Consider the following 15,529-nt stretch of genomic DNA (forward strand, 5'->3'; position numbering starts at 1 on the left):
TGAGTTAAGTAGGAAAGTTCCATTGATAGGAATATCCTTTCTAATGGATCAGAAAAATTAACGAACTATGATTATTGATAATATCGACATTGTGACGACGAAGACACTATAAAAAGAGATAAAAGCGAAGAGGCCCATTCGCCATCGATCTGAAGAAGTGCGACTTGAATTCCGAGGAAGAGAAAAACAGACATTAGTTACAATCTCTGAGTCTTCGCCTTCGCACCACTCGGAACAACAGTGAAGGAGTGTGTATTCTGACTTCGGATCGAAGCCTTCTGGTGCTCAGGATCGCTTGCCTCTACCAAAATTATCTTCAGCAACCTTCAGATAGGCACCTCGAGGAGAGATGTGGCTCTAATTGCGACAGCTATGCTACAAGCGCGAGAATAATATCTACTAGGAATGAGGGTCTTATAATAGATGATCACGAGAGAAATGAAGATTGGAGATAAAATTCAGAAAGAAGAAACACCCAATAATAAGTTCATTCAAACAGTATATTTTGATAGTCGAAATGACAAGGCACTAACACAGGCGAAAAATGACAACCGATTATATCGCCGAGAAAAAGAAGAGGAGCATAATTATAACTTTATTAGAAGAACCACATTCAAAGTATATTCGACATGTCTCCCCTTCCTCTGGACATGGACATCAGATTTGAAGAGCCGTGCTTCAATTTTTAAAGGCAAGTAAATTAGATGTATCGCCCCTAGCAGCACTTGGTTATGATGGAGCCCCTACAAATACATGAGGAAAGAACGGATCGATGGTGTGCATCGAAAAGGAAATCGGCAGGCCATCCTACGAATAATTTGTCTTCTCCATGCAAATGAACTTCGACTCCGCTATCTCATGAAACATCTTGCTGGTATCACTACAGGTCCAGAAACACGTTCTGGACATATCGGAGAAGAGTTACTCCATTGTGAGACAAAATCATGGCGAATTTCAAAGTTATTGAAGTACCCTGGATCAACAAAATTAACGTGGAACGGAACTTCGATCTTAGTAAGCCTACTGACCAGGAGTATCTTCTGGGGATCTATCAGGCCGTTCATTCTGACCATTATCCGGTAGAGCTTGAAAGGAAGAAACTAGGGCCTGTTGTTCAATCTCAATGACTTACAACTTCTTATAAGATTCTCCGCTTGTATGTGAGCTGTAGTAACCCTTCACATAATTTAGTGTATGTATGTATGTATGTATGTATGTATGTATGTATGTATGTATGTATGTATGTATGTATGTATGTATGTATGTATTCACACTACCCGGTGGCAGTGGTAACTAATTACACTCCAGTGTGCATAGCTTTGAAACGAAGTCTGAGTTTGCAGCGTAAATCAACATTTGACACCGGAGTATACTACTTCTAAGGGTGGGTAGAGGGATGGGGCTGGAAGTGCAACCACCTCCTCGTAGTGAGCCCTGGGTTATTTTTGAGTGTAAATTTAAAAAAAATAGGCGAAGAGTTGCACTACGAAACAAAATTTGAAAACAGACATAGAGCGTTAAGCTCGCAAAACTTTAGAGCTGATGCGGAGACACAGGATATTGTCGAATTACTATTTTCTTTTTTTCTACGTTCTTTCTGCCACAAATAGCAACTTTTCCGCACTAGCCACCTTCATTTTTCAAGCAAAGTTTTTTCACCCTAATACACACACACACACACACACACACACACACACACACACACACACACACACACACACACACACACAGGGACATCATTTTATTTTTACTTCAATTTTTATTGTACCTGAGTTTTTTAATGTACTTCACTCCCACCCATTCTTACTAATGAAGTTCAACCGTCCTCCACACAGATTCAAGACCGCATATAGTCATAGTGAACAGTACGTTACAAAAATATGTTCGCGTTTTCCAGTGACGAAAGAGTTTCCTGTCGTCCATTTGCCTACGTCGTATCCTGGTTTCCCCCACCAGCTTTTATTCGCCAGCTAGTGGCTGGGCTGTCTTAGCTCTTTTCTGAGAACATTGATTTCTGTTAGGAATTGGACGTCTACGTAATATTATGCAACTGTTTAAAATAAATAAAAGGGTCTCGTTAAGTAATTAACTGTCACGTGATTTCCTCCCTTTCTACGACCCGACGACAAAACCACTTGGACGGACAGTAGATAGTATGTCTGAGTAATTTTATCTTTTCGGATCGGGCAGAAGTGAAGACTGAATTTACAGTACGTAAGGTACTCTTTTATAGAGTAGGTATAGAATTATTTCAACATGGGTTACTGATACGAAGGACAAAACTGGTAATTGGAATTACGTACAATATTATATAGTGCGATAATAAGCACATTAGAACTGAAGCCTGTATCGAAATGAACGGCCACCATTTTAAAAAATGTATTTAAATATCCATATTATGATTATTTTTCAATTTAATTTCATTTTCTATATTGTACGCTAATGTGCTGTACACAGTATAATATACACTGCATAATGAATACATCCACGTGAGTAAAAACACTCATTGTTAATACTGTACTGTATTTTGATTAAACAAAAACCTAATGAAAATGATCGAACTCAAAAGCGCCATATTTCCTAGTTTACGTAAATGGATGAACTACTTTTCTTCCCTCCTATACCTAGTAAAGTGGTTTGTTTGTATATTACGCCAGTATCATCGAACTCCAGTCGTGGAAAGGGGTAGCAAACGGCGTTGATTCAGAGGTATAGGCAAGTTAATATTAAAAATGTTAGTAAAAATAAAACGATGTCCCTGTATATATATATATATATATATACAAACAAAAATTGAAACGAAAAATTGGCAGATCGCTTGTGGTGTATGTAATAGAACACCTGAGATCAGAACGGAACGATACATTTTCGAGGCCTGAAATGGAGGGAGAAGATCTGGTGAATCGTACTGTTGCAGTGTAGATAAGAGTTGTTAATATTCCTGAACTATTTGACAGTCAACATAAACTCATTATTATGAAACTCTCTGCATTATCTCCACTTTCGTCTATACATGGCCTGACGATGTAAATTATATGTTAGGTTATGGAAGTTTTCATGTGTGAAAACACACTAAATGATGAGAGACTGAATTACCCCGTGGCGCTTCTAAGCGAGCTGGCTTGTGATGAAAGCTGTTGAGTTAGCTGCTGTCAACATGGCGGTGTGTCGTTATGAGCGGCGGTTGTTGCATGCCTCCCAGCCAGAACAAATACACACAAATATCTCTGTGCAGTAACATCTCTTCTCCTACACACGGACCAACGCGCCTAATTGCGTTTCCACGTTATTGCAGCTCCAGGGGCCACGTTTTATCATCGTACAGTCATTGTCTATATTGACAGCACATGCGGATTCTTCTTTAAAATTTAATTTCATTACACTCTCTGCAAAGTGTGAGGTAAACTTTGTTGTCCTGTGTTTTGTAATATAATATACATGTGAAACTGTTTATGAATTTCGCACCTGGACAGCTCTGTCTAGACAAATAACTTTTGTTTTAGCCTGTGACATTTTGCAACTTTTATTTCCCTTTTATTGTAACTTCAAAGTAGTCTGTTTAACATTTTGTTTTTAACAAAAATCTTTCAAAGTAAATTGCATGTTAACGTGGCGGATTATAATAATAACGCATACAGTATAATAATATGTATTATTATTATTATTATTATTATTATTATTATTATTATTATTATTATTATTATTGTTATTATTATTATTTTAAGGCTAATAACATAAGAACATACATTTATAGATGTTGTGTTCAGTTAATGAATTTGTGATTTTAAAATGTTTTAAAACGATGTTGTACAATTAAGTGGCTTAGTGCCAGAGTTGCCTAACCCACAAATTTTTAAGTCTCTGATTTCTGCAAAGATTGACTATAAATTATAATTTATATGTGTGCCAAAGTAAATGTACAAGATAAATATTAGATGATGGTAAAGCAGAAATAATTTCCAATTCAGAGCATGTATTTTAAAAAAAAAACGACGTCTAAGTTTAGACTTCTTTAACTTTTTCAGTGTAATTGTGGTTTAGGCAAGTCTGGCACAGAGCCACTCAATTAAAAATAATAACTTAAAAGTATTTTCAATAACGTCACAGTCTACTATATACAGTCACGAAGCTTGAGTTTTGAGGGTGCTAGAAACAATAGACTGTGACGGTACTATTTTGCATTATCGCATTATGCTTTTAAGGTGATATTGGTGCGCAACTTCCTATCATCAGACTATTAAATTATTTTATCGAAATCTGCTGAAACTATAGAACTGACGTTTTTACAACACATGGGCACATATCTTTTGTTTATGATGTAACAGTAGTTGCTTTGTTAATTCATTTCCTTACAAACATTTTCCATGCGAATATTTTCAAAATGTTGAATACATTATTTTCAATATTACGTATTTACGATAAGTTTTATTAGATTTACGAAAACATTGTTTCAGTACCTGTAAAGCTACTAAATAAACATATCTGAAAATTTCACTTTTCTGTAAGAAAGTGAGAAAATATTCATTTTGAATAAAAAAGGAAACTTGTGAAAAATGAGCATTGAAATTAAAACTTACATTCTTATAATGCACTTATACTTCTCAGACAAATATAAAAATTAACATGGATAGGCCTACAGTTTTAATAAGTTCTCTTCCTATTATCCATTGAGTCAGTGCTGGCCATCCCTGTATATAGCTTGATCAAGCGGTATATACCACCTCTTTCGTCTGTCTCTTTCCTTTCCGTTGTAAAGATCTCAGGCACTTCTGAGTTCTAAAGCGCGCGCTTGCGCCTATGTGCATCAGTTGACATGACTGATGTAGAAGTTGTGTGAGGGCAGGCTTCTTTATTTATGGAACTGAGAGTATAGGCCTCCACATAGCTATCTCTGTTCAGTTACTGCACCATACCTTGTTTCCGAAGCAGTTTTGATAGATATTTTGATTGCTCTGTACCGCTTCTTACACGTCATATATCATAGGAAAAATACAAAAAACCTTCATACCAACCTGCAGTGTAGCCAAATGTGAGGTAATATGATATTAACACCTGCCGTATTTAATGGAACTAATTCTGTTCTTTCAAATATGTTATACTTATAGATTTTATTGCAAACGTCAATCTCTGTCTTTATTGATCAACTATATTAATTGAGTTTTCCTAAAATTTAACAATCAGAAAACTATTCCTGCACTACTCTGATGGACTCACTTCTGTCGAAATATTCGACTGTGGTCTTCACCACATTGACGTGTTCATAGCAGTATTTGCATACTTCGATCCACGTTTCCCATCTGATAAGGACTGAAGCAGGCGGTAAAGACGTTTCAGGAGCTGCAAAAGAGAGAGCAGTCGCGTCAGCATGTCGCACCAATTCTTTTGTCGCACTTCCATCTACTTGATCGACATCTGGAAACTTACTTCAGTGATAGACATGTGCAGAGCATTTTATGTCAACCATCCTTAGAATATTCAGCGCCTTCAGGAAACGTCGGCATTCTGATTAGTATTATGTATATATTCACTTTTGTTATTTTTCATTTTTTCTTTACATGAAATTTTTGAAAAAAAATATAGATATATATTTTTCTAAGTTAGGAATTTTTCAATCTTTCAAAATTCAATAAATCAATTAAAACTAAAATATCATTTATGTGTATAATAAATATTACTCCATTATATTATTGCATAATATTTTGCATTTATTTTACAATTGCATTATTTAATATTTTTCATTTCATTTTATTATTTGTCCTTTCTAGTTAACCGAACCTTCTATGTTTTACCTGATATAATTTCATTGTATTTCTTGTATTATTATTTTGATATTCATCACTTTCTTTTGCTTACATATATTTGATATAATTTCATTGTATTTCTTATATTATTCTTTTTTGTATTATTATTTTGATATTCATCACTTTACTTTTGCTTACATATATATGATTATTTAAATTAAACAATTAAATAATTATTTTAGTGTAGGCTTAAACTTGTGATATTACTTTTTCATTATTCGATGTAAACTCCACTCCCGGCCACAAGCTTTTGGTTCATCGGGAGTGCGAAACCATTATTATAATCGTTCAAATAAATATTATTATTATTATTATTATTATTATTATTATTATTATTATTATATTGTTATTCCTATTTATGGCGCCCAATGTCATCAGCATAAGCACGTGGTCGTTGAGTACCTTCTATTCGCTTTTGCCTTCATATTACAGAGTGTTTAACTTTTTCAAGAACATGCAGTTTATCAAAAAATTAAGCCCATTGCATCCTCTACAATCGTCCCCATCACTACATTAGTTACATTATGGATGCTTTTTTTCCAAACCCATATATATATTTTTCTTCTTTCTTTTGCAGAATGTCAGTATTGGTCTTGACATAGCATCGATTCACTTTTTTTTTTTCGTGGTTACTACTGTTATTGTTTTAAAAGATAATCTCTCACTTTGCTGTTACATAATTTACGGAGAGGAATATATTAAAGTGTAAATTCGGTGCACAGTTCTTAATAATGTCGACAATGATGCGGTGGAGTCTGTCCTAATAACTAGTTTCCCAGAAACATTGAATAACATATTGGCTATGTTTTTGTTGGTTCATATGTTGGTTCAGCTGCACTGTTGAAAGTAACCGTTCAGTAGGAGGATAAGGGGCATATTATGCGTAAACTATCTTGTCTGGTTTTTTAATTCTTTGTGACGAGGAAGGATTTCTGACTATATTTGGTACTTGTCACCTATAGAAAAGTAACATTTCTACGGAAAACAGAACCATCTTGTCTTTCCTTCAATCTCATAACGACTACTGCTATATTACTTCAGCAAAATAATTTAGCATAGATACTTTCACATACCGTAAAACTACGCAACTATGGTCCACATTTATGACATTTTAACTTATAGTTTATCTAATTGAAGTAGGATTTTTTCAACGGCCTTTTGTTTGTGTGTCTAGGTATTGCAGGTTGTTTATTTTTAAGCCTATAAGTCATAAAAAGTGTAAGGTAAGAATTTGTTAATATATTCTTTATTAAACATTGGGCCATTGTTGTATATGATGTTAACAACTTTGGTGCAAGTGGAAAATTCCATACTAAATCAATACTGGACTACAATTGAGAGACTCTATTGGAAGTACATGACATCCTCACATGTCTTAGTAAAAAAGACACAGTTTAATGCAAACAAATTGTAAATTTTCTTGAAAAATAATGCAATTTAGAAACTTATCAAACACAGTCGAACATAAAAGAAAAAACATTGGTCAAGATTTAAAAAACCATAGATAAGAAATCATAAATATTGTAAAACAATTGTTTGAAAGTTTTTACTAATATTTTTACTTCAATGGTTTTCCCCATCTATCTTCTAGTTCTTGCACACGATATAAAGCCCTCTTTGTACTCATTTTTGATGGAGGACTTATTGGGAATGTAATGTCCTTGTTTGGGTAGAAGATACAGTCTTCTTTCTTTGGCCACTTCCAAGACAGTCCATAGCGTGCCATACAACTGACATATGCTCCATCGTTCTTGGTTGACTTGACTCTTCCCGGCCAAAATTTGCCTTCATATTCTACTGCTAACGAAGTCACCTGGTTTTGGGATGTAGTCATGGCCATTCAATGGAACGTCTTCAATTAGTTCCTCAGAAATATTCAGAGAGGACTCAGAGGCATAAGAAATTTCAGACTCCCCAGCTTCACTTTCACTGTCAGATTCCAGCTTCTTCCTTCTTGGCTGGTTCTTTCTACCCTTTGAAGTTGAAGAAACCTTTTTATCCTTTGAAGTGGAAAGTGAGGACATTTGCTGTAATTCCTCTGCAGAAATGCTCTTTCCTGCGCGCGCGTGTGTATTACGTGCCCTATTTTTTTTGTTTAATAAGTTTTCTATTGTACGTAAAATTGTGTAAATAATAAATCAACTCTCTGACAATAATTTTTAGAGACATGTCTGTACCATTTTATTGGTCGGTTTATCTTATGGCAGAAAAAGATTATGAATATTAACCTTAATTTTTTTTCTCGGTTCTCACAATTTTTGGAATAAAAGACAACACCAAGTCATGTACATTTTCAATTAAAAATGAAAAAATTTCAATATGTTATTTGAGGGTGATTCAAAAGGTAAGGTAACAAGAGCTCTCACGTTTGACATATTCCCCCTCATGTTCTAATTTTCCTCCAGGGCCTCAGCAGCGGACCACAGCTTTATAACACAGCCATTAGATCGCATTTGTTACGTCGGACCCTCGTAATATCAGTTGTAATATGGCTGCGAGCACGGAAATATAGTCAAACGTGGAAATACTGTACCTAGTGTGATCCGGTTTTTGCGTCTGAAGGGCACATCACCAGCAAAAATTCATCGTCAACTTGCGTACGGTGCGAATGTCATGTCACGGAAATGGCGCTTCCGGTAGGAGGTAATGAACTATTCTCCCTACAGCCCCGACCTGAAAACAAGTGATTTCCATGTCTTCGCACCGTTGAAGAAGCACCTGGGTGGTACCGGTAAGCGATTCAACACCGATAGGACCGTTCAGCAAGCCATTATGATGTGGCTTCAGGGACTTGACACAGATTTCTTGTATGGCGCATCTATGCCTTGGGTCTGCCGTTGGAACAATGTTGGACAGACATGGTGACTATGTTGAAAAGTAATCATACCAGTGCCCTACTACTGTGTATCAGTATACCTGCCTTGAAAAAAAGTTTGTCCATGATAGCTCTTGTTACCTTACTTTTTGAAGCACACTCATGTTATTATTATTATTATTATTATTATTATTATTATTATTATTATTATTATTATTATTATTATTATTATTTACTTTTTCATTATACGAAGAATAAAAGTAAAGTATTGTGATGCTTCAAGTAATGGATTTCGAGATTTTTACGAAAGTACACGCTTAAACTTTCTGATATCGAACGAAACAAGGGTTTCGGTCTTGCCGTGTGTAAAGCAAAATTACTCTGGAAATTATACACATCAAAATTAATTTTAATAAAATATTAATGGTCCTTTATTTGAAATGAAAGCACACAGTGACGATTTACTCCAAATTACGGGAGATTATTTTATTTATAATTTTTGTGTTACGCAAAATAAAAAGAAAAATGAAACATTAGAGATCGCAGCATTCTCACAGGTCTACAAAACAGGGATATTTGAGCGAGGAAGATAAGTAATGTTTTCTTGAACATATTTTTTACTTTGCCGCATAGGCCTCATAACTTCTGGAAAAAAAAGTCACGCCAAGAATTTTATCGTCGATCGGGTTTGAGCCTCGTGAACCTGAAATGCATGATAAGCAGAGACCGGAAGTTATATTTAGCTAGATACAACAACGTCGCAATGAAAACTGAAAGAAAAATAACGTTAGACCAGCACTCATTGTTGCCTTGTCAAATAAACACAAGCGATAATTAAAACGCTTACTGTTACACATTTTTGCATGACAGCACTCATTGTTACAAAGAGAATATGAACTGACTGAAAGACAATAATATACATTCGGTTAAGTCACTTCCATTGTAGCGGTTTTAGAAATAAATTAGAATATTAGGCAAATTTTAATAATAAATTATAAATAATAGATAACTAATCAAATAAAGGCAAAAAAGCATTTATTTTGTAAATTAGGTATTTATATTAAAAGGCAGAAAAGGGCAACATAAAACTGTGACGTTTCAATCACAAAGGTATAATTCGTACAGATTTACTTTTAAAATGAAGATAGATTTAACACATTTAAAAAGGCATTCCATAAGGTACATAATTAAGACGTCGATTTTGTAGTAGGCTTATTCTTATTCCACGAAATTATTGACTCTACAACAGGTTTGCCAGATTTTATACAGTATCTACATTAATTCTTCCAACATAATATACAGTACTTGTCTTAAAGAAAGAATGATATGAATATGGGCAGAGTTGACATTTTCATGACTGTACAAAAAAAGGTAATAAAAATATCCCTTTAAATACAGTTGAAGAAACTAACATGAATCTCAAAATTGAAATTTTAATAAAGAAAAACATATTGTAGATATATTATGTTTCCAAGTAGAAAATAATATTTAACTGGCTGTAAGTTACATCACGTTTCTCTGGCAGACTTGTGGCAATATCTTATGCCAAATCATTAACGTAATGACTTAATTAGTTGTCTAATAGATTTCCCTAGCTGTTTTTCTATTAATTGTAAGGAACAAATTCCAAAAAATGGCAGCAGATGTGACAAAATATTTAAATTTCAATGTTTATTAATTGATAACAATGACTTAAAATTTACTGACACCTGAATTCATATTTATTTTATGACTTAGCATATTACTGCTCCAAACCAATAATTTAACATACCGTATAGTATACATTTTCAGAGCTTCCTACATATTTATCACTGGACTTCAGCATTTTCAGCAAGCTTTTTTCCATTCTTTGTGCCATGCATTTGTGATTAACGTCTCTTTTCAAATATTTAGAAATATCATATTTATTACCGAATTAGCTGTTATAAACCTTAAATTTGCCAAAAATATTAGTTTTTTTTTCAATATGAAAATCGACATTGTTAAAAAAAATTAATTTAAATTATTTGTAATTATTTAGGCCTAGGACGAAATAGTTACCAGGTAACGATAAAATTGGAGGGATTTTTTGCGTCCCGCCTCGAATCGAAGCGGGACTCGGGACTTTTATATGAGAATCGGGACATATGGCAACCCTGATCTACAAGAATTGTGCGCATGGAACTGTCTATAGAACATAGGAGAAAACACGGCTACAAAACGCTGGAGAAATAATGTTAGGATCTCCCTCCGTTGCGATATGCGCATCCCGTTCCGTGTCGTAATGCTATACTAAGTGGAATACCGATACGGAAGGGTCTTAAGCAGATCGTGCTACAATCAACTGGGGATTCTTGTAATGGATATATTGTATACAGCCTAGTTCAATCTAGCTGCTATGTATGGAAAACTTGATTGGATTAAGATCTGCCTGTATGTACTATCGGACCATGGAACAGGAGAACTTGATTGTATTATCTAGAGTCCCAGACTGTGATTTACCGTATAACGAGATTACATTTACTATCGCGGCGAGCCGAGCAGAGAGGAAACCCGGTTACCATATCATTTGCTCGGCCCAGAAACCCACACCAGAGGAGGGAGAACACTGTTATCGTCATCAAGCAGATAAACGGATTTGCTTCGTCGAGCCTGAAGCAGACATCACAAAAACACGAACATTACAAATGATGCAGTTGTCTACAAAACATTTGGAGTTACTTTTTTTTCCCCAGAGATATTGCAATAGTAGGCAACTTTTTTTATCAGATGTACAAAGGGGAGAAAATTATGACTTTATCTCAAACCGGATGGAACAGAGGGAAAATTGTTTCCTCTAAATGATCAGCTGACAGCAGAGAAGCTTGTATGTAGCAACTAGTCTTTATGTGCTCTGTGTATAAAACTACAATGTGTAATACAATTTAATCCGTGAATTTTAAAAGATAAAAATACATTTTATATAGACTTTCGTCGTGAAGCATACTCGTATTGTTATTCTAACACGTTATTATTTTTATTATTATAATTTACATTCCATTGTAATAGAAGAATATTTATAATATGTAGTGTATAGACCTGTGTAATTAGTTCTTCCGCTGTATCACGCTCGTAACGTGTTCGTGTTTTTATAATCCGCAAGATACTATTCGGACAGATGAAAAATTCCGTGGCGCTACAGTCCATGAAGGGACAAGACCGACCAGCCGGCTGCTGGCCTCACGTCCACATTCCGAAACAGAGGTGGACGATCATCCAACCTAGTGTGACCCGACGTCCTCTTTTGTCCGGACATATCCTCCTTTTTAGGCCTTTGTCCGGGGTCCGGGCGGATTAAAAACAATCAAATGTTCTCCTTTTCGTAACTGGTTGTAAAACCAGTCGTTAGCATTTTGAACACGACGAATATAATCCGATATTAAAAATTTTCCATGATTTTACATGCGACAGATGTAAGGCTAATCGGTCTGCAGTTTCCGACATCTACCTCATTTCCACCTTTATGTATGGACACCACTATCGCTGATTTCCAGTCACATGGAATAGTTACATTATTTATGGAAACATGAAATATGCGCATTAAGTATGGGAGTATATTCTTAGTGGGCAATGATTATGATGATTGTCTATACTTATCATATCTTCACATCATTCTAATGCCAAATAGTAATTTTACTTAGTTGTAATATTATTTTGATATTGGTAGACTATAGTCTACTTGAGTTATTCTGTGTATGTCTTTTGCAGGCAGGTGGCCCTGGCAGATATCATTATCGTTAACAAAGTGGACTTGGTGGACGCAGCTCAGTTAAACGAACTCAAATCTGAGATCAGGTAGGCTAATTCATTCACATCCATTATATATGCAGTAGTTTTAGACTAGGCTTTTCAAATGGCGAAATTACTTTTAACGTAGTAGCCCAAACGTGTAAATACCGTAGTACTTAAATATAACATCCTTTTATTATCTGCATTTTATTATAGAAAAGTGAGGAAGAAGAAACTTACAGGCGATGTGATGTTCTTATGGGCGATGTTAAAAAAAAAAAAAGTAAAAAAAAAAGATGGATCATTTAATGAAAAATTATAAAACAGGAAGTAGAAAATTCATAAGACAAGTGTTTAGATACCTGTTCCATTATAATTGGTGTATATCTGGGAACAGATTTCGCTTATTGTTAGTACGGCGTCGTTCAAAAAGTGACACAGGCAAGTAACAGCTCGCTGAGCGATCAGATTTTGTCAGTTAAATCTCTTGCCTTATACATTACATTTCAAATGTAATACATAATTATATTGGCCTGCCTATAAATGAGTGCTGGAACTTTCGACCATCTTTCAATGCACATTTGACATCTTTTGAAATGATTTCTAGACTCGCTGGAATTCATTCCATCGATAGAACTGAGCACTGGTCTACGTATATGAGTCATTCCACGTCAAATCGCACAAATTTAGCTTGAAATTGACTTTCATATCTCCGATTTAGATAAAACAAATTTTACACATTCTATGGATTGAAAAAATAAATAAGGGTTTTATTATTGCTGTCTATATCGATTATTGTAGTAGATATGTGTTATCAAAGATTCTGAAATAGGTCGCGCATCATTATTGTTAAACGTGATTATCTCCACTAATAATCATCACAGAGATTTGCTCTTTGTCTCAATTTTAAGGTGACAGTATACACTTTATTCTTCGCATAATAATATAAAAATATAAGTTTGTTAACTTTGTTTTAAAAAACATTTAAATGTATAAAAATATATTTTAATGGCAGCGAGTTTAAAATTACAGAAAAAAATCCTTAAATACCTTGAAATTATTTTAACCGCCCTTAAAAAAAATCAGAACTCTACTTCGAGCCGTTGAAGAATAATTAAATGACTCACCAAGCTGCGCGTCTTGAGGTCGCGGGCTGCATAAGTACTGTTGCAAGATGATGTGCTGGTGCAGCTCCGGATGAGAGTCGTGTGACCACTTTACAGTGTTGCACGATCAGAATATCACTTTTTTACGTAATTTACATAACACAGTACTGTATTTAAATATTGTTTTTGTAAAATATATACTTGTGAAAATAACTACAGTTTACACAACACTGGACTTTTAAAACTAATCAACTACAAACAATATTAATTCTATTTAATGTCCACCACTTTGCTCTCACTTTGAAGGGAATAGTTCTTTATCATGGCCTGAGATTTTGTCAGTGGAACAAAAGAATGAAGTTGTAAGGTACCTAGCACCACTTTTGCTTGTTGGTATCTTGAGTAGAAAATATTGCTATGTTTTTTGTGTTCACTAATGGTAAAAAATTTAAAAACAATATTAGAAATGTTTTTCTAATATTTTTGTCCAAGGTCAGATTCTTGTCACTCGATACAGTATGCGTAGCACCACTGGCGCACCGCGAACACATCTTCAAAAAATTATTTTTAAAGTTATTTCTTACTCGAAATCAATCTGAAACCAACGTAGTTCTATGTAGAATATAATAGATTGTACGTATATTTTTTTGCGTTTTTAAAGTAAGCTGTTATAAAAAAAATATTAAATTATGTTTAAAAAGTGACCCTCTAAAACAACCCCATTTGTATTTCAACTTATACTTAAAAGAATTAATATAATAGTTCATTTCTTCCCATTTCAGATGGCACCAACACTCAACGTCTATGATGCATAGAATCTTAACAATGAACATTTTCATACTGCGTCGTGGATGAATTTGTCATATAATTAAAAGAGTATAAATAGTAAAATTTTAAAGTATGATCCCAGAAAAAATTACAGACCTCTTATTTTGATCTGCACAACATATTTTAGAAGATTTAAGCAAATACTAAATGGCCACGTTTCGTATACAGGTGTTTGATTTGACATGCACACAACAGAACACGATACCTACTTCGAAAGACTTAGGAATTATTGTTAGATAAATTAAAGGGAAACTGCTAAGTGTTGAAGGGACATTACGTGCTTTTAGAACTAAAGGTTATCTGTTTATTTACGTAAAGTAACACCGCACCACTGATAATGTATTAGTCACTCTCACTGCTGCTGTCGCAGCTGCATGCTCCGGCGCGCGGTCTCACTCAATCCGAGCCTTCCGACCCGAACACACCATCAGTAAATTATTTGCAGAGCGACTTCTGATTCGAATAGAGTTCTAAAACCAACGCAGTTCTACGTAAAACATTTCAAAGAATATATTTATATTTTTTCCCCTTTTTAGAAGTCCCTGATACGTGAAAACGTATTTAAAAAATATAACCCCCTAAAAGGGGCCCATTTTATGTTTTGATTGAACACTAAAAATTAGTATATAATACTGCAATTATTGCACTTTAAAATGATAAATACAAAATTTCTACGATTTATAGAATCTTCAGTATAACCATTTTCATAATACGTTGCATCCAAATTTACGGAAAAAATTACACATGGGTTATTTCATTTCATCAATAGAATATATAAAAAAATGGAGCAAATATTAAGTTGTCATGTTTCGTAGGTGTTCGATTTGACATGGAATGACTCATATGGTCTGTTGCATTTAAGGTTCTAGTTTTAATAATTTCGTATTTTTCACAGTTGATGTCTTTGGATACACCTGCTTTAGAGATAACTTCCTTGTAGATTTCTTGAGAGACTGTTCTAGTCTATAGTCTATGTCATTTGGGTTGTCTTCATTTTTTTTTATTTTAGTAGGTTATTTTACGACGCTTTGGTTATTTAGCGTCTGAATGAGATTGAAGGTGATAATGCCGGTGAAATGAGTCCGGGGTCCAACACCGAAAGTTACCCAGCATTTGCTCATATTGGGTTGAGGGAAAACCCCGGAAAAAACCTCAACCAGTTAACTTGTCCCGACCGGGAATCGAACCCGGGCCAACTGGTTTCGCGGCTAGACGTGCTAACCGTTACTCCA

At 34.6% G+C, this 15,529-nt stretch overlaps 1 protein-coding gene across 1 annotated transcript in view; it reads left to right on the top strand.

Annotated features, from left to right (window-relative positions):
* Positions 1-15,529, top strand: part of LOC138691230 (zinc-regulated GTPase metalloprotein activator 1-like) — a 344,216-nt gene that overhangs the window by 136,965 nt on the left and 191,722 nt on the right. Inside the window, exon 7 of the mRNA XM_069813038.1 lies at positions 12,343-12,429. Coding sequence (XP_069669139.1) covers positions 12,343-12,429 — 87 coding nt within the window. The remainder of the gene's footprint in view (positions 1-12,342; positions 12,430-15,529) is intronic.

This window comes from Periplaneta americana, chromosome 16, assembly GCF_040183065.1.
Source record: "Periplaneta americana isolate PAMFEO1 chromosome 16, P.americana_PAMFEO1_priV1, whole genome shotgun sequence".
NCBI lineage: Eukaryota > Metazoa > Arthropoda > Insecta > Blattodea > Blattidae > Periplaneta > Periplaneta americana.